We start from the raw sequence: 25,703 nt of genomic DNA on the forward strand, positions 1-25,703 counted from the left end.
CTTTCAAACCTTCCTGATGAAAAGACTAGAGCTCGACAGAAAATTTGATCTTCAAATACAATACTCAAAAGAGGCATATAAAGGTAAACAGGAAAGAAAAAAAAACTATGTTATTCAAAAAGGGCAAATTATTTACAAACCTATAAGGGAAGATGATACTTATAACTCTTGAGAACTGTCTTTATTATGACATTTAAAAGGGGTATACATAGACAGAAGGCATGGGTATAAGTCAACTTTGATGTGATGAAAAAAAATCTAATTAAGTGGTGGGAAGGGTTTGTATTGGGAGAAAGGGAAAGGAGGAGGCAGAAAAGGGTAACTTATATCACATTAAGAGGCACAAGCACCTATTACAGTAGAGGAAAAGAAGGGAGGGAGATGAGTATTATTTGAACCTCACTGTCATCAGATTTGGCTCAAAGAGGGAATATCATAGTCAGTTAAGTAAAGAAATCTAACTTACCATATAGGAAGTAGGAGGAGATAGGGGAAAGAAAAGGGAGGGGGCTGATTCAGGGAAAGGCAGCCCCAGGGAGGCCATGGTCGAAAGCAAAACACTAGTGAGGAGGGAAAGGGACAAAGGAGAGAGAAAAGCATAAACGTGGTGGTGGGAGGGGGCCTCCAGAAACAGGACATTTAGAAAGGCATAGATAGTAATCATAACTGTGAATGTGAATGGGAGAACTCTCCCATAAAATGGAAGCAGATAGCAGACTGGATTAAAAACCATAATCCTACAATATGTTATTTACAAGAAACACATTTCAGGCAGAGGGATACACACAGAGTAAAGGTAAAGACTGTAGCAGAATATATTATGCTTCAGCTGAAGTTAAAAAAAAAAAGCAGGAGTAGCAATCCAGATCTCAGACAAAGCAAAAACAAAAATAAATCTAATCAAAAGAGATAATGAAGTAAGCAACATTCTGCTAAGAGGCAATGAAGTAATATCATTACTAAGCATATGTACACCAAGTGGTATAGCATCCAGATTCTTAGCAGAGAAGTTAAGGGAGTTACAGGAAGAAATAGACAACAAAACTATACTAGTGAATGACCTCAACCTCCCCCTCTCTGAACTAGATAATTCTAACCACAAAATAAACAAGAAAGAAGTTAAGGAGATGAATAGAATTTTAGAAAAGTTAGATGTGGTAGACCTCTGGAGAAAATTGAATGGGGATAGAAGGGAATATACCTTTTTCTTGGCAGCATATTGCACCTACACAAAAATTGACCATTTATTAGGGCATAAAATCCTCACAATTCAGTGCAGAAAGGCCAAAATATTAAATGCATACTTTTCAGATCATGATGCAGTAAAAATTACATGTAATAAAGGGCCATGGAAAGAGACTAAAAATTAAATGCAAACTAAATAATCTAATCCTAAAGAATGAGTGAGTCAAACAACAAATCATAGAAACAATCAATAACTTCATCCAAGAGAATGACAATAACAAGACAACATCCCAAAACTTATGGGATGCAGTGAAAGAAGTTCTTAGGGGAAGTTTTATATCTCTAAACGCTTACATGAATAAAATAGAGAAAGATCAAAGAATTGGGTATGCAGCTAAAATAGCTAGAAAAAGAACAAATTAAAAATCCCCAATTAAATACCAAATTAGAAATTCTGAAAACCAAAAGAGAGATTAATAAAATTGAAATTAAGAAAACTATTGAACTAATATATAAAACTAAGGGCTGGTTTTATGAAAAAAACAATAAAATAGATAAAACTTTGGTTAATTTGATTTAAAAAAAAGAAAGAAAAAAACCCAATTTACCAGTATCAAAAATGAAAAGGCTGAATTCTCCACCAATGACGAGAAAGTGAAAACAATAATTAGGACCTATTTTGCGCACCTGTATGCCAATAAATTTGACAATCTTGGTGAGATGGATGAATATTTACAAAAATATGAATTGCCCAGATTAACAGAAGAGGAAATAAAATACTTAAATGACCTCATTTCAGAAAAAGAAATTGAACAAGCCATCAATGAACTCCCTAAGAAAAAAAAATCTCCAGGTCCAGGAGGATTTACAAGTGGGAATTCTACCAAACATTTAAAGAACAATTAATTCAAATACTATATGGACTATTTGGGAAAATAGGCAAAGAAGGAGTCCTACCAAAATTCTTTTTATGATACAAATATGGTACTGATACCTAAATTTGAAAGAGTCAAAACAGAGAAAGAAAATTATAGACCAATTTCCCTAATGAATATAAGTGCAAAAATTTTAAATAAATTATTAGCCAAGAGATTACAGCAACTTATCTTAAGGATAATGCACTATGACTAAATAGGATTTATACCAGGAATGCAGACCCGGTTCAATATTAGGAAAACTATCAGCATAATTGACCATATCAACAACAAAACTAACAGAAATCATATGATTATCTCAATAGATTCAGAAAAAGCTTTTGACAAAATACAACATCCATTACTATTAAAAACACTAGACAATGTAGGAATAAATGGAGTCTTCCTTAAAATGATAGGTAGCATCTATCTAAAACCATCAGAAAGCATTATATGTAATGGGGATAAGCTAGAAACATTTCCAATAAGATCAGAGGTGAAACAAGGATGTCCATTATCACTACCATTATTCAATATTGTATTAGAAATGTTAGCTTTAGCAATAAGAGAAGAAAAAGAAACTGAAGGAATGAGAATAGTAAAAGAAGAAACAAAGCTATCACTCTTTGCAGATGATATGATGGTATACTTAGAGAATCCAGTAAAAAATTACTTGACATAATAAACAAATTTAGCAAAGTTGCAGGATATAAAATGAACCCATATAAATCATCAACATTTCTTTATATTACTAACAAAGCCCAACAGCAAGTGATAGAAAGAGAAATTCCATTTGAAGTTACTGTATACATTATAAAATGTTTGGGAGTCTGCTTGCAAAAACAAACCCAGGAACTATATGAACACAATTACAAAACACTTTTCACACAAATAAAATAACATCTAAATAATTGGAAAAATATCAGTTGCTCATTGATAGGCCAAGATAATATAATAAAAATGATAATTCTACCCAAATCAACTTAATTATTCAGCACCATAAAAATTGAACTATGAAAAAATTATTTTGTAGAGCTAGAAAAAATAATAACAAAATTCATCTGGAAGAACAAAAAGTCTAGAATATCAAGGAAATTTGTCGAAAGAAATGCAAGGGAAGGTGGCCTGGCTGTACTAGATCTTAAATTGTATTATAAAGCAGCAATCATCAAAACTACTTGGTACTGGCTAAAAAATAGAATGGTGGTTCAGTAGAATAGTTTAGGGACACAAGACACAATGGTCAATGACTATAGTAATCTAGTATTTGATAAATCCGAAGACTCCAGATTCTGGGTTAAGAACTCACTATTTAACAAAAACTGCTGGGAAAACTGGAAAATAGTATAGAAGAAAATAGGCATAGACCAACATCTTATACCCTATACCAAGATAACCTCAAAATGGGTACATGACTTAGATATAAGGGCTGATACTTTTATCTGTCAGATCTATGAAGAAGGAAACAATTTATGACCAAACGAGATAGAGAAAATTACAAAATGAAAATTGGATGATTTTGATTACATTAAGTTGAAAAGATTTTGCACGAATAAAGCCAATACAACCAAGCTTAAAAGGGAAGCAGAAAGCTGGGAAACAATTTTTATAGCCAGTGTCTCTGACAAAAGCCTCATTTCTAAAATATGTAGAGAACTGAGTCAAATTTATAAGAATACAAGTCATTCCCCAATTGATAAATGGTCAAAGGATATGAACAGGCAGTTTCCAGAGGAAGTATCACATGAAAAAATGCTCTAAATCACTATTGATTAGAGAAATTAAAATCAAAATGACTCTGAGGTACCACATCACACCTATCAGATTGGCTAACATGACAAAACAGGAAAATAATAAATGTTGGAGAAGATGTGGGAAAATTGGAACACTAATGCATTGTTGGTGGACTTGTGAACTGATCCAACCATTCTGGAGAGCAATTTGGAACTATGCCGAAAGGGCTATAAAACTGTGCATACCCTTTGACCTAGAAATAGCACCTCTAGGTCTGTATCCCAAAGATATGTGTCCCTCATGTACAAAAATATTTATAGCGGCTCTTTTTATGGTGGCCAAGAATTGGAAGTTGAGAAGATGCCTATCAATTGGGAAATGGCTGAACAAGTTGTGGTATATGAATGTAATGGAATACTATTGTGCTACAAGAAATGATGAGCAGGCAGACTTCAGAAAAAACCTGGAAAAATTTATATGAACTGATTCTAAGTGAAGGGAGCAGAACCAGAAGAACATTGTACACAGTAACAGCCACATTGTATGATATCTAACTTTCATAGACTTGGCTCTTCTCAGTTAATGCAAAGATCCAAGACCACTCCAAATGACTCACTTTGAAAAATGCTGTCCACATCAAGAGAAAGAACTATGGGGTCTGAATGCAGATTGAAGCATACTATTTGATTTCTTTTATTCTTTTGTTGTTTTATTTTTTTCTTCTTTCTTGTGGTTCCTCCCATTAGCTCTAATACTTCTTTACAACATGACTAATGTGAAAATATGTTTATGATGAATGTATATGTAGAGCCTATATCAGATTGCATGTAGTCTTGGCAAAGGAGACTGGGAGGGAGTGGGAGAAAATGAAAACTCAAAAGCTTATGGAAATGAATGCTGAAAACAAAAAATAAATAAGTAAATAAAAAATTTAGAAAAGAAGACTTGCTAAGGTCATCTAGGTTAACTTCACATTGATTTTCTTTTATTGCTTTAAGCTCAACAGAAGAAACAAAAACCCACTTGTTAAACTAGAGGTATCTGACAAGAAGGTCTGCCTCATGTGCCTGTGAATTTATCATCACTGGAAGTATCCAAGGAAAGGTAATCTATGGAAGAGATTGCTGATATGCCTGTGGAAGGTCCATTCCAACCTTATGATTTTTAAAAATATTTTGAAGACAGATAGATCCCTTGTCTCTGGGCTTAATACCACAATCCTTTCAAATTATTTCTTTTTTCTCCAGACATTTTCTCAATACCACCCTGCTTAAACTAGAAACCATACACTCGAAGTTTTAACCTTTTCATCTCTGGAACTGTTGCTCTGAGGCCGTCCATGCCCTGATCGATGAAGAGCGCCTTTTTTGGCCTACTATTTTAGGAAGCTCTCAACCTTCACTTCACTTCCTATACTCAACAATGTCCTTGTTGCTTTGTAGATATCATTTCTACCTTATTCCCCACTTTTCACCTCTAATTTGGGAACCATAGAAGGCAGCTAGGTGGCACAGTGGATAGAGCATTGGGCCTGAAGTCAGGAAGACTCCTCTTTGTGAGTTCAAATATGGCATCTGACACTTACTAGCTATATAACCCTGGACAAGTCTCTTAAGCCTGTTTTCCTCAGTTTGCTCATCTGTAAAATAAGCTGGAGAAGGAAATGGCAAACTACTCCAGCATCTTTGCTAAGAAAACTCCAAACTCCAGAGCTGGACATGATTGAAAATGACTAAACAACAACAACTTTGGAATGATAATCAAATCAACTCTGCCATTGTTCCTGGAAGAGGTATGTTAACACACTCTCCCATGTCTCAACTTACCTATCGGGATCCAAGTGTACCTCACTGGCCAATCTCACCGTGTGTACAATCTCCCCACTGTCTCCTCCCCACAAATATAAGTTCCTTGAGGGAAGGAATTATCTTTGATTTTGTGATTTGTATCTCTACCCTTTAGCATAGTGCTTGCTACATAATAAGCATTAAATAAATGTCTTTTAATATTAATTAATTAATATTTACAGATGTTTCATAATGCTGGTGGCCCTCCTCTAGATAGTAGTTTGTTCATACTCCCTTAAAACATGGTGCTACGATTGAATTCATTATTCCAAGTAGAGTTAAATAATCCCTCAGGATAACATCTTGTGATAAGCCTGAGCAGAAAGGAAAACCATATGAGGTAAGCAGACAAATGAAACATAACTTCGTTGAGTAGAGAGTTGTGTCTTAAAGCTATTTTTAAATGCATCAAACAATGACATTTAAAATAAGGAGTATGGGTTTCAGTTTCTGCATGTCACTTTCTGTGTGTTTTTAAAAAGTGAGTTTTGGCTCACATGGTAGTTATCTTTTTGTGTGCCAATGTAACCTGTTGACTCTAATCCTGTGTGAGGCACCAGGCAGTATCTCTGTGAACTAGAAGGACAGCCAGTTCATTTTATAGCAGCTTGCATTGGGCTTGTTCCAGCATGAATGGTGAGTACTTCCTGCTACACAGTGGCAGGCCTTTTGGTTACTGAAAGACAACCTAGAAAGTGCTGACTTTTGGACCAAGGCCAAGATTTCTAGCACCCAGCTAGCTGGAATCAGCGCTCACTAGAGACAATGAGAAAAGAAGATTCCTGGAAATGAAGTAGTTTTTAAAATTCTTCTTTCTTGGTAAAGGGACTTGCTCTGAATGATAATTTAAAGCCTTCATGGGAAGACATATTGCCATTTCTAGTACTTTTAGTAGTTGATAGACTATACTTGTAAAATTTTAGATAACGACTAGATTATTTTATCAAATTTTTCTAATTTTAATTCATGATACTCTTACATATGGAAAATGTGGAAACTTGTCCGTAGACAAAGAGAAGTGGTATTGAAAAGGACAGCATTAGGACCTAGAGTAAGGATACATATACAACATTAGAATCATAAATTAGATAGAATGATTTTCACATTTAGTACTCAAGAGAGATGTATTTGAGAATATCCATCCTATGGTACCTGAGCTTAAATAATTTAGAGTTCCAGAACACTCACTTCTCCTAGGCATAGAATTTTCAGGTCATAAATTGGATATATTGGTATTGAGGATGGATTGCCTCCAAATAGAGAAGCCTCTTTAGCACATAGTCTGTGGTGGTCTCATTTGCCTACTTATTCTAACATTAGAATGTTTACATTAGGGTCCTAAGACTGAGTGGGAGCTAGTTAGTTTGGAAGCAGGGCTTTGTCAAAGACAGAATGAAAAAATGATTTTACTCAGTAAGTGTTCCCCTCTTCCCCAAGGTCCTTGGTTGATGGTCAAGGTGGTTGAAGAAGGAAATCTCAGACCAATTCTTCTCATATCCAGACTCAGTCAATGAAGATTTCCTAAAAGCCAGAAACCCAAACCTCTCCTCTAGTTAGTGAATTTTTTTTTCCAGGAGAGATTCGATGAGCTGTCTTCAGTTATTAATTATAATCATAGGCCTAGCCAAATAATAATAACAGTAATAATAACTTACATTTTGATGGCACTTTTCTTCTTTTTTTTTGTTTATTGATGCCTTTTGTTTTTACATCACAGTCATTTCCAAATATGCCCTTCCCCTTTGCCCTCCCCTGTGAACCTTCCCTTTTAACAAATTTTTTAAAAGCATTAAGCAAAACCAACTGACACATTGACCATATCTGACAGTGTAGGTAACATTCCATCCCCATATTCTCACCCCACTCCAAGGAAAGAAGGGAGGTATGTTTTCTTATTTTTCCCCCAGGGCCAAGACTGGCTTTTGTAATTACAGTGTTCATTTTTATGTTGTTGTTGTTGTTTTTTTTAACATTATTGTAGTCATTGTGTATTTTGCTTTCCTGGTTCTGCTCACTTCACTCTGTAGCAGTTCATACAAATCTTCCCATGTTTCTTTGAATTCTTCATACTCATGTTTTGTGGTACAATCATATTCCATTCTATTCATAGAGTAAAATATAATTCAGCCATTCTCAATTAATGGGTTCTTTGTTTTTAGGTCTTTTCCAAAAAAAAAAGACCCACTGTTAATATTTTGGTGCACATGGGACTTTTCTTTCTTATCTTTGACAACCTTGGAGTATAGGGATAGGGGAAAGATCTGTGACTTTACTGGTATAGGGAACTCCTAGATAAGGAAGCCCCCTTTTACCAATGCAAATTGGCACCTTCTCTGCAACTTAAGGTCTTAGAAAGTTGCCTAGAGCATGGAGAATTTAAGCGACTTATCCAGGGTCACACAGCTAATATGTCGGAGGCAGAACTCGTGTCCAGGTTTTGGCAGCTCTGAAGCTCGTCCTCTACCCTCTATCCCTTGAAGTATATGCTCAGAAATAGATCTCTGGCTCAAAGGATAGAAATAGTGTAGTCACTTTTTTCCTTAAAATTTTTTTATAGTATTTTTAAAGCACTTTTACATTTGTATTATTTAATCCTCACAATGACTCTGTGAGGTAGGTAGAAAAGGCATTAATGTTCCCATGTAAAAAATTAGAAAACCGAGGCTCAGAGAGGTTTAGTGACTTGTCTAAGGTCACAAGTTTCTTTGCCAGAGTTAGGATTCAAGTTCCCTAAAACGTGCTCCAGTGTTCTTTCCATTGCATGATGTGATGGTGACTAGATGATCTACAAGCTAACAGAATGATTTTTGGTTCTAAATCACAACCATTAGGAACAGTATTTCCTGAACCCTTCCCAAAATGATCTGGTATGAAGTGTAGCATGTCTGGAGCTCTTTGAGTTATCTTTATACTCTTTTCCAAGGTTGTCAAAATTGTCTTAGGGAGCATAGTTCTAGAAGGAAGGAATTATATTCCTTCTGAGTATTGAATTCTCTAGTATTTACTTCTTAGAAGGAATATGAAAACAGATGATTTCTATCTTTATGCCCATATTCCAAGAGTTGAGAATTGAGTATCTCGGTTTGGCTCAATGTCTTGGCTCCTATTCCTCCTCCTCCTTAAATCCATCTCCTGCTGAAGCTCAAATTCTTTTTCTCTTTCTGCTCCTCCTTTTCTCTCTCCCCACCTCCTTCTCTCATTCTTTACACTTGGGCATAGTAAATCAATTTCTCAAAACACAAGGGAGGTATTGCAGATGTTCTGAATAAAAGATCTGGGGGGCTTTAGTGGCTACAAGTTCAACAGCATGATATAGCAACCAAATGTGATATTAAGTTACATAAAGAGAAGCATGGTGTTCAGGGAGGTGATGTCTCTGTTGTATTCTCCCTTTGTCAAATCACATCTGGAGTACTATGTTCAGTTCTGGGTACCACATTTTACAGAGATGAGGATTGTGAAAGGCTTTGATATCATGCTATACAAGAATCTGGGGATGTTGAGACTGGAGAAGAGAAGACTTAGATGGACTATATCTGTCTTCAAGTTTTTGAAGAGCCGCCCTGTGTAAAAGGAAAGAGATTTATTCAGCTTTGCTTCTAAGACAAAACTCAGAGCTTAGTGGGTAGAGTAGTGAACTTGACATTAGGCAGAACTGGATTTAAATTCTGCCTCTGACATTTACTAGCTGTGTGACTGAGGGAAAGGCATTTAACTTCTTTGAACCTCAGCGGTTTTTTTTAATCTATAAAATGGGGAGAATAATACCCGTAGTATCTTCTTCATAGAGTTATCAGGAGGATCAAATGGGACAATGTTTGCTAAGTGCTTAGGAATATTTAAAGTGCGATACAAATGCCAGCTACTATTATTATTAATGTCCAGAGAAGCTATTTTTCTTCAGTTTGGGGAAAATATTTTAATTGGAATTGTCCAGGGGGTAGAGTGGGTTGACTTGCCTTGGGAGGTAGTGGAACTCACTAACTAGAGGTTTTTAGGCAGAGGCTGAATGACCACTTGCCAACCTGTTGTAGAATTAATTCTTTTTCAGGTAAATGGTGAACTAGATGGTTTTTTGGTTAATTCCTGCTTTGAGATTCCATGATTCTGTCATTTGCCTTGCTATGTTAACCTTTTTGTTTGGGGAGGGGGGAGGTGGAGACTAATCAAATTTCCATGTTCCTTAGCCTGCCCATCTATGTAAAGTGATACTCAGTCCCTTCCTTGTAGAGGTCTTAAAGAGATTAATGAGATGTTTATGAAGTTCTTGATTTCCAGAGACTGTCCAGAGTAAAATGCTATTACATTTAAAAAAAAGTTGCTACCTTCAGGGTGACAATTTTGAAAAAAAAATTCTATTCTTAACCATAGAACTCCTCAGCTGTAGTTTTCATCAATGGCCTGACTCATCTGTGAAAGCCTATGAATATCATACTATGGCTGGTTTTTTTCCCCCTGTGCAGTGTTGAATTTTTGAAGTGATGAAGCAGTGGTGTCAGTCTTAACAAGAGTGAGAAATAGCAGTGGGAACAAGAAAGGGGAGGGGCAGGTACTTAAAGAGTAAAAATCTCTTGAGTTATAACTCATGTCATATTGACTTGTCCAAGGAGGATGAATCTTTGGCCATAGACTTGTCAAAGGAAGAAGTGAAATACAAGTTCTATGCCTCGTGGGAAACTGCCAAGTTTTCTGGCTAAACCCTCTCAGCAGTGGGGCCTTGGTATGAACGCTATTTGCTTGACATCCTTCATAATTGCTAAGGGTGCCAAAGAATATTGAACCATCCCATACACACTGACCCGCAAGAAGCTGTAGAGATCTCTGGAGAAGCTTCTAGGGAAGATGCACTTAACCAATAGATTAAGAAGTGCAAAGCATCTAAGGAGAAACCTTCCATTTTCTCAACAACAGCAGTGTTGTTGCAATGAGCAGTTGGTGAATGTTGACTTTCAATTCTAAATGGTTTGCCTTGTACTCTCAGTACCATCACCTCTTATACAAATGAGTATTGCAGCAACACAAAGAAACAGACTTTTCAATGCCATCAATGCCCATTTTGACAGCATTCTTGTCACAATACAATTACATAATGTCATTACACAATGCTCAAATCATAAAATGTTGCTAATTACACCAATAATAAATGAGATTGACAACCCAAGAGTAAATGATAACTCCTGCTGGGACCCATGCTGACTGCTTGTCAGCATCTCCAAAATATAGCCAGGTAAATCTCTCTCCTTTTCATAGCTTCATGAATTCCCAGCCCTTCAGATGGGTGAAAGAGTGTCTTTATGGCACACATTTTCCAAATGAGAGAGCCTCACCTCACCTGTATGCCATTTAACAAAAAAGGAATGATAGGTCTTCAAGCACCAAAAATTGCTTGGACAGCTAAACACTATAGCAACAGAGCCTAAAGATAATCAGACTGTAAACTTTTCTGAACCCAGACCAGATTCACTGAAAAGAAACCTAGACGGTGATATAAGTCCCAAAGAGTCAAGGATGAAACATCCTACTGTTAATTATAAAGAAAAACCCCCATCAACAACTAGAACAATTAAGACAATATTTTCTTTTCTATTCTACATCAGAGCTGTATTACAGCTTTTATATTTGGAACAGGAAAAAAAAAACCACTGGTACAGCATACCTGCTTCCTTGCCCCATCCTCTCCACCCTTAACCTGGTACAGTACCTTAATGCTAGGGTAAACAATAACATCAATATTCCTATTTCATTGTGCAGAATTGCAATTACTTTATGTATGTTCATGCCTCTCTCTTTAATAATGAAGAGTTATTAGATGCTAATAATAGACTAGTGACACATAGTGAAAGTAACTTTTCTTTCTGAGATAGTCACCAAAAAATATATATATATATATATGTATATATTGTACTTGCTTTAAACTAAGTCCAACCAGCAAAAGATAAACCAAACCCTTCAGGAGTGGCGTATTTTCTCTCCTCTGTAGAGCATCTTATCCTTTATTATGTTTGGTTGAATTTGGTCCAATATTTTAAATGTCCAGAAATAAGCTGTCCAAAAGACACTGTAGGCTCTTTAAGGCTAAGTCTTCCCAGTGTTTCTACAAGATAAAATATATCTTCTTTATTGGCCATATACTGCAAAGCAGGGACCTTCCTTGGCAAAATGGCTAGTAGGTTCTTCCCGCCCCCAATAATCCCGAAGTAAGGGAAGGTGGGTGTCCTTCATGTTCTCTCCTGTGAATGAAGGAAAAAACAGTAAGCATTCTGCATTTGGAAAAAGTCTTGTGCCCTCAGTGAATAGGTTTGGATGACAAAGCAGCACACTTAGAAGTTCCTAGTCTCTTCTTGACCCTGTCACTAATTTATTTTATTTTTTCAGCTAGAGGCAACATTCCCAAGCCTCCAGATTCTCTTTCTGAAAGACTCTCCCTCTCTTACTGTTTGTACTTCCCTCTTGCCTTTCTCTTCCTTTGTCCAAGTTCTCCACTTTTTCATCCCTCTCCTTCCTTCCCATATTGACCTGATTCATTAACCAGACATAATCTAGAACTGAAATGTATTTTTTAAAAGGTTGTTGTATTTATAGAATGGATTTTGTTATCTATGCTCCTGGTTTTTTTTTAATGGAAGAATTAGTTGTATGGTATTTGCTGCTCTTAAAGGATCAGTGAAATCAAAAACATTTACTGTCTGGGGGCAACTTCCAGTAACCCAAGTTTTCATAAGTAAGTGTTATACTTGACTTCTTGATCTCAGCCTACGTAGTCAAGAAGCTGCTAAATCTTGTCATTTCTAACTGCACATTATCTCTCATACACTTCTCCTTCTCTCCACATAGCCACAGAGGAAAGTTATAGAGACAGTAGGGAGGGGGGAGGATGGAAAAAGTCTACTGCAGAAGGTTGGATCTGAGCTGTCTTGAGGGAAGCCAGAGGAGCCAGGAGGCAGATGTGAAGAGGAAAATCTTTCAAGGCAGGGAGGACAGTTAGTGAAAAGGTGCAGAATAGGGAGATGGAGAGTCATTTGTGAGGTATAACAGGCAGGTCAGTGTAGCTGGAACATAAGAGTACACAGGGGGAAGTAAAGTATGTAAGAAGACTGAAAAGGCAGAAAGCAGCCAGGTTAGGAAGGACTTTAAGGGTCAAACAGAAGATTTTATATTTGATCCCAGAGGTAATAGGGAACCATTGCAATATGCTGAGTAGGTGTGTGTGTGTGTATATATGTGTGTGTGTGTGTGTGTGTGTGTGTGTGTGAGAGAGAGAGAGAGAGAGAGAGAGAGAGAGAGAGAGAGAGAGAGATGTGGTCAGCCCTGAATTTCAGGAAAATCATTTTATTAGCTGAATGGAGGATGGATTTGAATAGGGAAAAACTTGAGGCAGGAAGATCAATTAAAAGTCCATTGAATTGCTGGGTGAGAGGAGCCTGAATCATGGTGGTTGGTTGCTTTGTGAATAGAAAGAAGATATAGGAGATAGGCTATAAACGTAAAAATGACAAGACTTGACAAAAGGTTGAATATGTGGGGTGAGTTTGAGTGAGAAGTCAAGGATAAAATGAAGGGTGCAAGTCTGTGTGCCTAGGAGGATGGTGGTGCCCTTGAAAGTGTGTTGGCAACCAAAAATGGGCTCCTTAGCACTTAGTCAACAAGTGCCCTTGACTAGTTTGGCTTTTTCCCCTGAACTGAATACTGTTTGTATGTTGGACTGGAGTAAGCTTGTCGGCCCCTTCACCTTGCTTCCCTTGCTTAAGCTGATGGAAAGAACCTGTGCTTTCCCGGTCAACCCCTTCACCTTGCTTAAGCTGATGGAAAGAACCTGTGCTTTCCCGGTCAACCCCTTCACCTTGCTTAAGCTGATGGAAAGAACCTGTGCTTTCCCGGTCAACCCCTTCACCTTGCTTAAGCAGATTGAAAGAACCTGTGCTTTCCCCGGCGTACCTTACACCCCCGCAAAAGCCGGATGGTTAAAAGCAGCTCCTGTTGGAGCCAGAGGCTGCTATAGCTATAGCCACAGCCACAGCTGAAGCAGGAGCTGCCAGTAGCAGAGCTGACCTACGGGAGGAAGCTGAACAAAGACTTCAGGCCAGTGGGTAATCTTTTTACCATAGAGGGGGAAGCATGATTTTGCTTTACGCAATCATGCTTCTCTGTAGCCTCCTGGTTACTCTTTCAAGGCGTACTTATTGGGCCTGGAAGCTTTTGATCAATATATCAAAATGGGGTTGCTGGTTCATGGGTTGGTTACTGTGGAGCCTAAATATATGTTTTGATTCTTCTACCTTCTACTTTGAGAGTTTCTTATATCCGGCGGTTCCGAACCTTTCAGACATGTTTATGATCCTCTTTGAGATTATAAACTCTGCCCTCCTAATACATTTGGCGACCAGGATGGGATTGCTAGGTATAAGATCTCTATTTAGAAGCAGAACAATTTCAGAGGAAGAGATGAATATCCCAGGATGGGAGGATCCATTTTATTCCTCCCTAGCAAAAGAATTGGCTAAAAAAGCTGGACCCTGTGAAAACTGGGAACCAAGGCTACGGAGAGGAGATCCTAGGGATTTGGAAAAGTGTTTACAAGAAGTTGGGATTCAGTCAGGGGCATCACTATCTAGGCAAAGCTGGATAGTGTTATCAGCCTACCGGCTAGTATACGAAAGATTGAGATTAAGTGAAAGACATGGGGGCACTCCTACCCCACAGCAAGAAGGGGAATCTCAGATAGCAGGAGACCAAACTGACTCAAATGAGAACTTTTCTATTAATGTGGCTAAGAGCAACAGGAGACCAAAAAAGCCCAGAGTGCATTTCAACCCAACCCAGAAAGAGCCTGACTGCCTGCTTCGTCCTAGCCATGGTGGCAGAGGAAGTGAGTGGGGGGAAAATGAGACAATGTTAGGGGCTGAGGCACAAAACACTACTGGGGTTCAGGATGTCCCTCACACAGAGAATAGGAGATGGTTAAATGATCAGACAAGGGCTCGACCCATACAAAGGAGGAAGACAGAAACCCGAGGTGAAGATTCAGTCACAAGGGAAATTCAGGAAGATTTCTCACCGCAAGAGGTCACAGATATTTTGAGTAGATTCAGCCAAAGAATAGGAGAACCATTGATATCTTGGATGGTAAGACTCAGTGATCAAGGGGCCAGTGGAATATCAGTAGATAGGACAGACTGCATGAGATTCATAGGTATCAGCCATGATCCTCTAGTTCAACAAGCTTTTAGGGAACATCATCAGCAAGGAGATGGTGATAGCAGGACTACTCTGTTGGCATTAGCCGCTGTGGGATGCAATAAGAGATATGCTACTGATTCTATGTGGCCCACTGAGCACAGACCCTGGTATTCACTTAGAGATTGTATCATGAGACTAAAGGAGGAGGTAATGAAGACTGCCATTATGATAGGAACTGCAGACAAATATTACAATGATCCAATGGGACTGCCTCATAGGAATTTAATAATTAGGACAGCTCCCCCTGCTTATAAACAACTAATTTTGAATTTATTACTTGGAGAAGTAGGGAGCCGTCTTACAACAGTGATAAATAAGATTTTACAGTTACATGACTTAGGTGACTGGGGAAGGGATAGATCTCCTCGAGAGAGAAGGGTGAATAACCAGCAAACTTGGCGCCAAAGGAGAGTAACAAGGAAAGAAATGTTTACTGCTCTATTGAGAGCAGGGGTAGGTTTTGAAATGATAGATGGAATTCCAACCAATGAACTATATAGAATGTATAGAGATAAAGGACTTGATAACAGGAGAGATAGGGAAATAAGAACTGCTCCTGCAAATACTACAGATGTTGAACCTTCAAACCCAAGTGAATCACATGAAAGGGAATACTAGGGAACAGGCCGAGCCCCAGTCCAAATTAAGGAAATACACAGGCTGGATTGCAGACCTCACATTAACTTGACCATATATTGGAAAAATGGGTCAAGTACGGTAACTGAGGCATTAATAGATACTGGGGCCGAGGCCACCCTTATTTATGGAAATCCAGACAAGTTCAGCCATGGAACTCCTATTACCATTACAGGACTAGGAGGGACTGAAATATCAGCCAGGCAAGTTAAATTAATGATGAAAATTGGACAGTTGCCCAAGAAAGAATATAGTGTGGTTATTGTGCCTATTCCCGAATACATCATTGGAATAGACATATTGAAGGGTATGACCTTAAATTTACCCGAAGGGAAATACCAATTTGCTGTGAGGAAAATAGGCATTAATGCAGTCTTAGTGGGGAAAATCAAGATGGATCCAATCACTTTGCCCGAACCTTCTAAAATAATTACTTTGAGGCAATATCGTGTGCCAGGTGGGCAAGATGAAATTGCCAACACTATAAGAGAATGTGTTGAGGCAGGAGTGTTAGTCCCTACAACTACTCAATGGAACAACCCTGTCTGGCCAGTCCGAAAGTCAGATGGGACATGGAGGATGACAGTAGATTACAGACAGCTGAACAAAGTGACTCCTCCCTTGTATGCTGCTGTTCCAGACACGGTTACTTTAATAGAGAGAATACAAAAACATGAAGGGACTTGGTATGCAGTTATTGATTTGGCCAATGCCTTCTTTACAATCCCAATAGACCCCAAGCAATGGAATCAGTTTGCTTTTACTTGGCAAGGCCGACAGTATACATTTACACGCCTGCCGCAAGGATATATTCATAGCCCAACTATTTGCCACAGGATTGTAGCTGAACATTTGGATGAATTAAAGTTACCTGGTGTACAGCTTACACATTACATAGATGACATCATGATACAGGGAAAGAATATAAAGGAGGTGGAGGAGAGTTTAGCATTATTAATTGACCATATGAAAAGCAAAGGATGGGAAATCAACCCCGCAAAGGTTCAAGGGCCAGCTCAAACTGTAAAATTCTTGGGGATACAGTGGAATAGAGGACTGCGAGAAATTCTCCCACAAGCTCGACAAAAAATCCAGGATTTTCCCACCCCTACCAATAAGAAAGAGGCCCAAAAGTTCATAGGGCTGTTTGGTTATTGGAGACACCACATCCCACATTTGGGACAGATTTTAAAACCCTTGTATAAAGTCACCAGAAAGAAATATGAATTTGACTGGGGACTTGAACAAAGTAGAGCTTTTGAGGAAGCAAAGGCTGCTATCCAATTAGCTCTAGACTTATGGCCTATGCAAAATGGGCCAGTGGAGTTACAAGTGACTGTACAAGATGACTATGCAAATTGGAGTCTGTGGCAAAAACAACAAAGCCGAAGTGTACCTTTAGGCTTTTGGTCAAGGAAACTGCCCTCATCTGGAGTGCAATATACACCTTTTGAGAAGCAGCTGTTAGCTGCATATTGGGCTTTAGTAGAAACTGAGCAACTAACTCTGGGTCATGAAGTGGTATTAAGGCCTGGAATTCCAATTATGACTTGGGTAATGAGTACCCCAGCTTCTCACAGAATTGGACATGCACAAGAGGCAAGCATAATCAAATGGAAGTGGTATATTCAGAATAGGTCCAGAGCAGGCAAAAATGGAGTTTCTGCTCTACATGAATCTGTGGCGAACATTGATACTGAGAGCAATGAAAAGCCCCTTGAATCTAAGCAACAGATGGTACCATCCTTAGTGAAATGGAATAATGGATATGACGGACTAAATGAAGAACAGAAGAAACATGCTTGGTTTACTGATGGGACAGCAAAATATTTAGGACAGAAGAGACATTGGAAAGCAGTAGCCTATAACCCCTGTACAAGGAGAACTCTGGAAAGTTCTGGGATAGGTGGAAGTAGCCAATATGCTGAACTGATGGCAGTGCATCAGGCCATCAGAGCAGAGAAAGGAGGACAGTGTCATATATTTACTGACTCGTGGGCGGTAGCTAATGGATTAGCTACTTGGATGCCTATATGGAGGAATCAGAATTGGGAGATTCATGGCAAACAAGTTTGGGGTAAAGAGTTATGGGAAAATATATGGGACATGTCTTTGGTTACAGATCTGTCAGTTTTTCATGTTGATGCTCATGCAACCCTGACCACACCAGAACGTGAGTACAATGCACATGCGGATCGACTAGCAACGATTGCTACTGAATGTATTGTCCCTACTCCGACTCCAACTGATGACCCAGCCTTAGCAAGATGGGTCCACCAGACTGCTGGCCATTTAGGGGTTCAGGCCACCCATCGATGGGCACAGGATCGAGGTATCAGTATTTCTCATGCGTTGTTAAAACAAATAACAGAGGAGTGTTGTATATGCCAATTAGAAAAAGAACGAACTCTTCCTAGGATAGTTACTGGAGAAATAGCAAGGGGAAAAGTTCCAGCCCAAATTTGGCAGATAGATTATATTGGCCCACTACCCCAGGATAAAGGATGTAAATATGTATGTACGTGTGTTGACACCTATTCAGGTGTCCTAGTGGCTTGTCCTTATAAAGACGCAACTCAGAAAAACACCTGTAAAACTCTAGATATTGTAAGTTTATATTATGGAACCCCAATGCAGATTCAAAGTGACAATGGGTCACATTTCAAGGGCAAAGAAGTGAAAAGATATTGTGTGTTGAATAATATAGAATGGATATATCATATTCCATATTACCCACAAGCATCTGGGCTAATTGAAAGAATGAATGGATTGTTGAAAGAACAGCTGAGAAAATTAAGCTCAAATAATTCATATCGACATTGGAAGGATAATTTGTCTATTGCCTTACGTAATTTGAATAATAGGCCCTTAGGGGGGAGTACACCTCTAGCCAGAATGATGACCCCAAATCTGCAGATCAGAGAACAGCAAACATGTGAGATCCAAAACATTGAATTTTGGACTGTGAGGGAAGATGTCCCACTACCAAGTCCAGGAACACCTGGTTCAGCAGGATATGATTTACATTGTATAGAGAATTTTAGGTTGAATAGGAAAGAGATAAGAAAAACCCCTACTGGAGTATGTATGAGAATCCCCAAGAATCATTTTGGACGGATATTACCTAAACCAGGATTAGCGGCTCAAGGAATACATGTATTGGCTGGAGCGATAGATTCTAATTATCAAAAAGAAATTGTTGTGACACTCCAGAATATGGGTAAAAAACCTGTACAATTTTGTAGAAATGATAGGATGGTTCAAGTGATTATTATCCCCTGTGAAAAAATACCCTTTGTGAAAACTGACCCTCCTCCCAAAATAACTACTAGAGGGGCAAAAGGGTCTTGCTCCATTGATAGAATAAAGTCAGGAGCTAAGGTATGGGTAAAACGGAAGCCAGATGATATTCCAAAGGCTGCAGAAGTTATAGCCCATGGGAAGGACAACACTGTAACAGTTGTCTATTCAGGGGAAAATAATTACCAAATCGTACCCCTGAACCATATATTTTACCGTGAATAGATTATAATAATAGATTCACAGACTCCACAGGTATGGCTGATGCTGGTAAATGCCATAAGCCACTCAGAGGAAAGGTGACCTTGTGTGATTAACGGATGAAAACTTGTACATTTGGGGAAAGGCTGGGAGGACAATCCTAGTCTCTATCTAGGATGGGATCCTCTTAGTTTAATTTTCCCATTGTGTTTCCTTGTACATCTGGGGAAAGGCTGAGAGGACAATCTTAGTCTCTATCTAGGGTGGGATCCTCTTGGCTTCCTCATTATGTTCCTTTTGAAAAGAAACATTTCCCACCTGAGTTTGGCTCTGATGTTGGATCTTTGCATAACTGAAATCTCAACCAAACTTGAGATGATTTTATTTGAAGAATAATAGTCCATACTTGTCTACTCTTTTTGTCCTTTGTTTTGGCTAACGTTGTTGCTAGTTTTGTTTCCTTTAGGCTTAAGCACCCTGCACTTTCTGGTGACTGCCTAAGCACATAGCATTCTTGGAATTCCTGCCAGCTTGTTAAAGAACTGACCTCTGGAATGGGACTTTTTGGGGACAGGGCCATCTCTACATCCAATTTCAGCAAGAAGAAGCTATAGAAAATGAGACCTTCACCCCTCACCCCAAGATTTTGAGCCCCAATCGTTCAAGGGGGGTGGGAATGATGAGAGTGTTCTGTTTACTTATTTTGTGTTATCCTTGCTGTGTTGTTTTATTGTTATGATATTATGGGACCTAGGGGTGGATCACATTTGAATCATAAACCAATATTTAGGAATGTCACCAAATGATATGTTTTGCTTTATTATGAATGATATGTTTTAGTTTCCTTTGTAATTGGATCACAATGTATGTTCTAGGATACATGACTGATTAGATTATGTATCCTATAACAAGGGGTGGAGAAGTGTGTTGGCAACCAAAAATGGGCTCCTTAGCACTTAGTCAACAAGTGCCCTTGACTAGTTTGGCTTTTTCCCCTGAACTGAATACTGTTTGTATGTTGGACTGGAGTAAGCTTGTCGGCCCCTTCACCTTGCTTCCCTTGCTTAAGCTGATGGAAAGAACCTGTGCTTTCCCGGTCAACCCCTTCACCTTGCTTAAGCTGATGGAAAGAACCTGTGCTTTCCCGGTCAACCCCTTCACCTTGCTTAAGCTGATGGAAAGAACCTGTGCTTTCCCGGTCAACCCCTTCACCTTGCTTAAGCAGATTGAAAGAACCTGTGCTTTCCCCGGCGTACCTTACACCCCCGCAAAAGCCGGATGGTTAAAAGCAGCTCCTGTTGGAGCCAGAGGCTGCTATAGCTATAGCCACAGCCACAGCTGAAGCAGGAGCTGCCAGTAGCAGAGCTGACCTACGGGAGGAAGCTGAACAAAGACTTCAGGCCAGTGGGTAATCTTTTTACCATAGAGGGGGAAGCATGATTTTGCTTTACGCAATCATGCTTCTCTGTAGCCTCCTGGTTACTCTTTCAAGGCGTACTTATTGGGCCTGGAAGCTTTTGATCAATATATCAAAATGGGGTTGCTGGTTCATGGGTTGGTTACTGTGGAGCCTAAATATATGTTTTGATTCTTCTACCTTCTACTTTGAGAGTTTCTTATATCCGGCGGTTCCGAACCTTTCAGACATGTTTATGATCCTCTTTGAGATTATAAACTCTGCCCTCCTAATACAGAAAGGCATGTGAAATTTAGGAGGAGGGGAGAGTTTTTTGGTTGGTTGGTTGTTTGGGAAAAGATAATGAGTTCTGGTTTTGGACATGCTGGGTTTGAGATGAGATGCTTACGGTGATCATGTCACCCTTTGACTCAATTAACTCCAATGGCTATTTTTTTTTTTTTACTTCTAGGATCAAATAGGAGCTCCTCTGTTTGGAATTTAAAGCTTTTCACAACCTGGCCCTTTCCAGTCTTTTCAGTCTTCTTACACTTGCTCCTTTCTATATGCTGTAAGGTCAAGCCATACAATCCCCCTTGCTATTCCTCACACATGACTGTCCACCTGATGTATCCATCTCTTTACCCCTAGCTCTTCCCCATTTATACCTTGCTCTCTCTTCCTCACCTCTGCTTTTTGGAATTTCTGGCTTCCTTCAAGATTCCAGTCAAGTGCCACCTTTTGAAGAAGACCTTTCCCAGTTCCCCCAGCTACTAATGCTATTCCCTCTACAGTTACATTGTATGTTATAATAGAAATTATTCTTTAGGTTCTGCTCATGCAGTGTGTATCAGTTCATACAACCTTTTCATATCTCTTTGATATAATTTATTTCCTCATTTCTTATAGAGACTGCATTATAGAGAGTTGGCATGTGGCTAAATCTCCTTGGATAGGAGATTGTGTCACATTGAGTATCAAGTATCTGTCACACTATTGGATGTGTGATACATACAGAATAACAATATTGTATCTCAGTCACCATGCTAGGTGCAGGGGATACAAAGACAAATGAAAGAATCCCTGCTCTCATGGAACTTTACAATCTATACCCTAGATCAGGGCTGTCTAAAATGTGCATGTGTGCCTCAGGTGGGGCCAATAAAGGGAGGACTGATTAGAGGCAGGCCCACACCTTTTCACTAACTAGGTTTGAGGCCCCAGGCTTTTTTGCTAAGTAGGCTCTTGTAATGGTAATCAGGGAAGGATTTTTTGCTGTTCTTCTCTTTTGGGATGCTAAGGCAACCAAGTGACTTCAATGAGTCTCCCCTCTGTTTCTTTGTTTGAATGGGACAGGTAAAGTGGGATCTTTTCTCTTGGAATGCTTCTCAGAACTGGGGCAGTGGAGAGTCATTGATTTGTATAAGATGTGGTACTGGTGGTTGAGGAACTTTCCCACACCCTGGTATTAGTGATTTCCCACACCCTAAATGCTAAGTTGGCCCCAGCCCTCAGAGTCCTAAACAGGGTATAAGAGCTCTGAGGTTGGTGTTTTGCTTTTGCAGGGTACACACATTGAAAGGGTGACAAGACTTTAGGTAAGCCATTGAAATAGCCCCTCCACCCCCAGCTTTGATAACCCAGATGTTTGTGCTTCTCTGGTAACTAAGTATTGCTATGGATAGACTGATTTGTTATTTGCTCTGTTTATAATGTATTCTTGTAATTTCTGTTTGCATTTGTCCTGTAGTTCAGGGGGCTGATCTTTTCCCCCTGAACTAAGTGAATGATATATGTGTGTTTAATTAAACTCAGATTGTTAACCCCTTGAAGTTGCTTTCCTTAGAAAAGCAGATCAAAGAACCTTTATTAGCAGCCCTTTCTGTGTGCTGGTTTTTATTGGTCTTACACAGCCACAGTAGCTGCTAGCAACATTGTTGTTACAGCTCTGAGCCCTCAGTGCCCTGGATATGGTATAAGAGCCCTGAGATTGGCATTTTGCCTTTGGGGGCACACTCATTGGAAGAGTGTTGGTGATGAGACTCTGGGTAGCCGAAGGAGCCCTGCACCCAGCCTTGAAAACCCAGATATTGGACAGACAGCTAGAAGCCTGTCTACTGGTTTGCGTTATTTGCTCTGTTTATATAATTTCTGTTTGTATTTGCTCTGAAGTTCAGGGTGCTGACTTTTTCCCCCTGAACTAAGTTAATGATATATGTATGTTTAATTAAAGTGAGATTGTTAACTCCTTTAAGTTGCTTTCCTTAGAAAAGCAGATCAGGGGCAGTTAGGTGGTGCAGTGAGTAGAGCACTGGCCCTGGAGTCAGGAGGACCTGAGTTCAAATCTGGCCTCAGACGCTTGACACATGTACTAGCTGTATGACCTTGGGCAAGTCACTTAACTCCAATTGCCCTGCCAAAAAGGAAAAAAAGAAAAGAAAAGCAAAGAATCTGCACTGGCAGCCTTCCTTTGTGCTTTTGTTGTTGGTCTCACACCCCCATAGCAGCTGCTAGCAACCTTGTCACCATATCTTTGTATCTTTCAATCATAATGTTAACTCTTTGAGAGCAAAGACTATCTTTCTCTTATTTGTATTACCAGCACGCAGTTAGCATAGTTTTTGGCAGAAAGAAAGCATTTAATAAATGGTTTTCGTTCATTTATTCATTCACTTATTCATTCATTTGAACCCTGTCTAGCCACTTCTCATCCATGTGTTTTGCATGCTTCAGTTTCTTCCATCCCCTTTCTCACATATGTTATCTCTCTGTTCTTTCCATTTCCATCACTTACTTTTACCCTTATGCTTAAAAATTGGAAAAGAGAGTTGTGATGATGATAAAGAAACTAAAGGAGACTGAAAAACATTTAGTGTGTTTTCATGACATACCAAGGTATTCCAACACATTGGGACACTATTATAAAAGCAGTTTATATTGTAGCAAGTATATTATTTGTTTTCTTTGCTAGGATTGTCTATATCAGGTACCTTACCTGGTCTATCATTAACTCTGGGCCTGATGACAGGAAGACCTGAGTTCAAATGTGGCCTCAGACCCTGGCTAGATGTGTGATCCTGGACAAGTTACCAAACCTTGTTTGCCTTAATCCACTGGAGAAGGAAATGGCAAACCACTCCAATATCTTTGCCGAAAAGAAACCTTATAGGGTCATGAAGAGTCAGACGTGACTGAACAATATATAAATGCCATATCATTATTTATTATTATTGCTCCCAAATTTATTCTTACTGCCTTTCTCTTCCTTGCCTATACAATCTCCTCCCTCCCAGCCCCCCCTTCTCCCTTAGAGCCCCATTACTCTGGTCCAGATATTTCTACCCATGTTCACAGCTGAAGGTGGCATGATGACTGTCTGGAAAGCAGAATTACCATCCCCCCATTAATCAGAAATACTCATAAGCCTGCTCTATAGCACAACACCTATAACATACTCTTCAATACTTACTGCTCAGTCTCCTTAACTAGGACTTGCTAACATTCTCATATATCACATCACTGATGCAGAACTGTCTCTTTTTCTTCATCCACATCAATTGTACACACTGATGGATAAAAATGTATTGTTCCTGGAGCAAAAGAGAAGTATGAAATCTTCAGGACCAGGTATTCCCTTTGCCTACACCATCCAGTTACCATGATATCAAAATGCATTTCATCATCGATATGCCAGCAAGCTATGGTCACGGACCTTGTAACCTCTGGTAGATGGTTGGTCTGCTGCTTTGCACACAAGAGGAAGTCTAATATCTCAAATTTTACCAAGCTAATACCTCAGCTAAAATATATATTTTTCAGGCCACTCATTTAGTAATTCATCAAAAAACATGCATCATAGAATCTCACAATTGAAAGGGATCTTAAAGGTCTGTTACTTTAATGAGTCAGTGTGGTAAAACAGAAGGAGAGCTTCATTGTCAGTCAGATGACCCAGGTTCAAATCTCAGCTTCACTTACCACCTGGATAACACTGGGCAAGTCACTTAATAATGTCTCAGTTTCTCCATTTATAAAATGAGAGGATTGGCTTTCATTATAGGTTTAGAGCTGCAAAGGACCTAAGAGATCATCCTTATTTTACATATAAAGAAACTGGAATTTAGAGTGGGTGTGGTTTGGCTAAGGTCGCACAGGTACCTAGCCAATGATAGCTGAGGTCTCTCCTACTTCTAAACTCTATGGTCCTCTATAAAGCATGGATATTCTCTATAACACCAAAATTGATTTAATCTTGAATGTACATTTATGATAGCAACTTACAGTTACAAGTCTCTTTATATTATCTCATTTGATTCTCACAATAGCCCTGCTCTGACTTAGTCAAAACTACCAAGTAGTACACTGAAATTTATACGGTGTAGATGAATATTTACTTCTTCAACAGATAGGAAAACAAAACTATACTAACTCCAATACTCATCAAGGAAAAAAATTGTTAAAATGGGAAACTACCAAATGGCGAGCCCTTATCTCCTTCCCCTTTACCCACTGTCACAGCTGCACTCCAGGTGAGCAGTTCCAGCACCTATCTTGTTATTCCCTTTCTCAAGGTATCCCATGGGGCTTTATTTCCCTCAGTTCTAAGCCTCTTCCTGGAGGTCTCCCCTGCCGTCCCCTACTACTCCTGTCCTAGGCACCAGAATTGCTAGTCAAGGCTCTGCTCAAAGTCCATTTATCTTACAATACATCAGATCACCTGCTATAGCAGCTGTTAGACAACATGTAGCAAGTCCCTTATTTCTGAGTCAGGCACAAGACAATTCAAGGGGAATCTTCTAAGGCCATTAAAAGTATGTTCAGAAGTTCTTGAAACACATCAAGGACAGGACACCCGCTAGAGAATTAGCTACTTAGCAATCACAGAACAAAACATGTACTCTGGAATAATAAGGATGGTAACAAAGATTCAATTTTTCATTTGGTTCTTGCTTCTTTTCAAAATAGAAGGGGCAGGGTACAGTAGAATAGTGCCAAGTGAACACCGCGTTCTAGGCATAAACAAGACAGAAATGAGAGATTAAGTAACTGGAAAATAGATGTCAAGCACCCAAGAGTTTTGAAGTAAGTCAAGGATGAATATGTGGAATTGTTGGCTAAGATGAATATCCTTTGTCCAAGGTCACCTTGTGAATCATGATTTTTTTTTTGGGGGGGGGGAATGGTGGCGGGAGCAACAAGTGGGCTTTCTGCAGTGCAATGAAAAGAGCATGGGAAGTTGGAATTAGGAAATCT

At 39.1% G+C, this 25,703-nt stretch overlaps 1 protein-coding gene across 1 annotated transcript in view; it reads right to left on the minus strand.

Annotated features, from left to right (window-relative positions):
• Positions 1-11,557: 11,557 nt before the first annotated feature.
• The window catches only part of PTPRO (protein tyrosine phosphatase receptor type O), a 211,090-nt gene continuing 196,944 nt past the window's right edge, over positions 11,558-25,703 (minus strand). The window contains exons 26-27 of the mRNA XM_036759490.1: positions 23,920-24,040; positions 11,558-11,910 (exon numbers count right to left, since the gene is read on the minus strand). Coding sequence (XP_036615385.1) covers positions 23,936-24,040 — 105 coding nt within the window. The 3' untranslated portion in view covers positions 11,558-11,910; positions 23,920-23,935. The remainder of the gene's footprint in view (positions 11,911-23,919; positions 24,041-25,703) is intronic.

The sequence above is a fragment of the Trichosurus vulpecula genome, chromosome 5 (genome assembly GCF_011100635.1).
Source record: "Trichosurus vulpecula isolate mTriVul1 chromosome 5, mTriVul1.pri, whole genome shotgun sequence".
Classification (NCBI taxonomy): Eukaryota; Metazoa; Chordata; class Mammalia; order Diprotodontia; family Phalangeridae; genus Trichosurus; species Trichosurus vulpecula.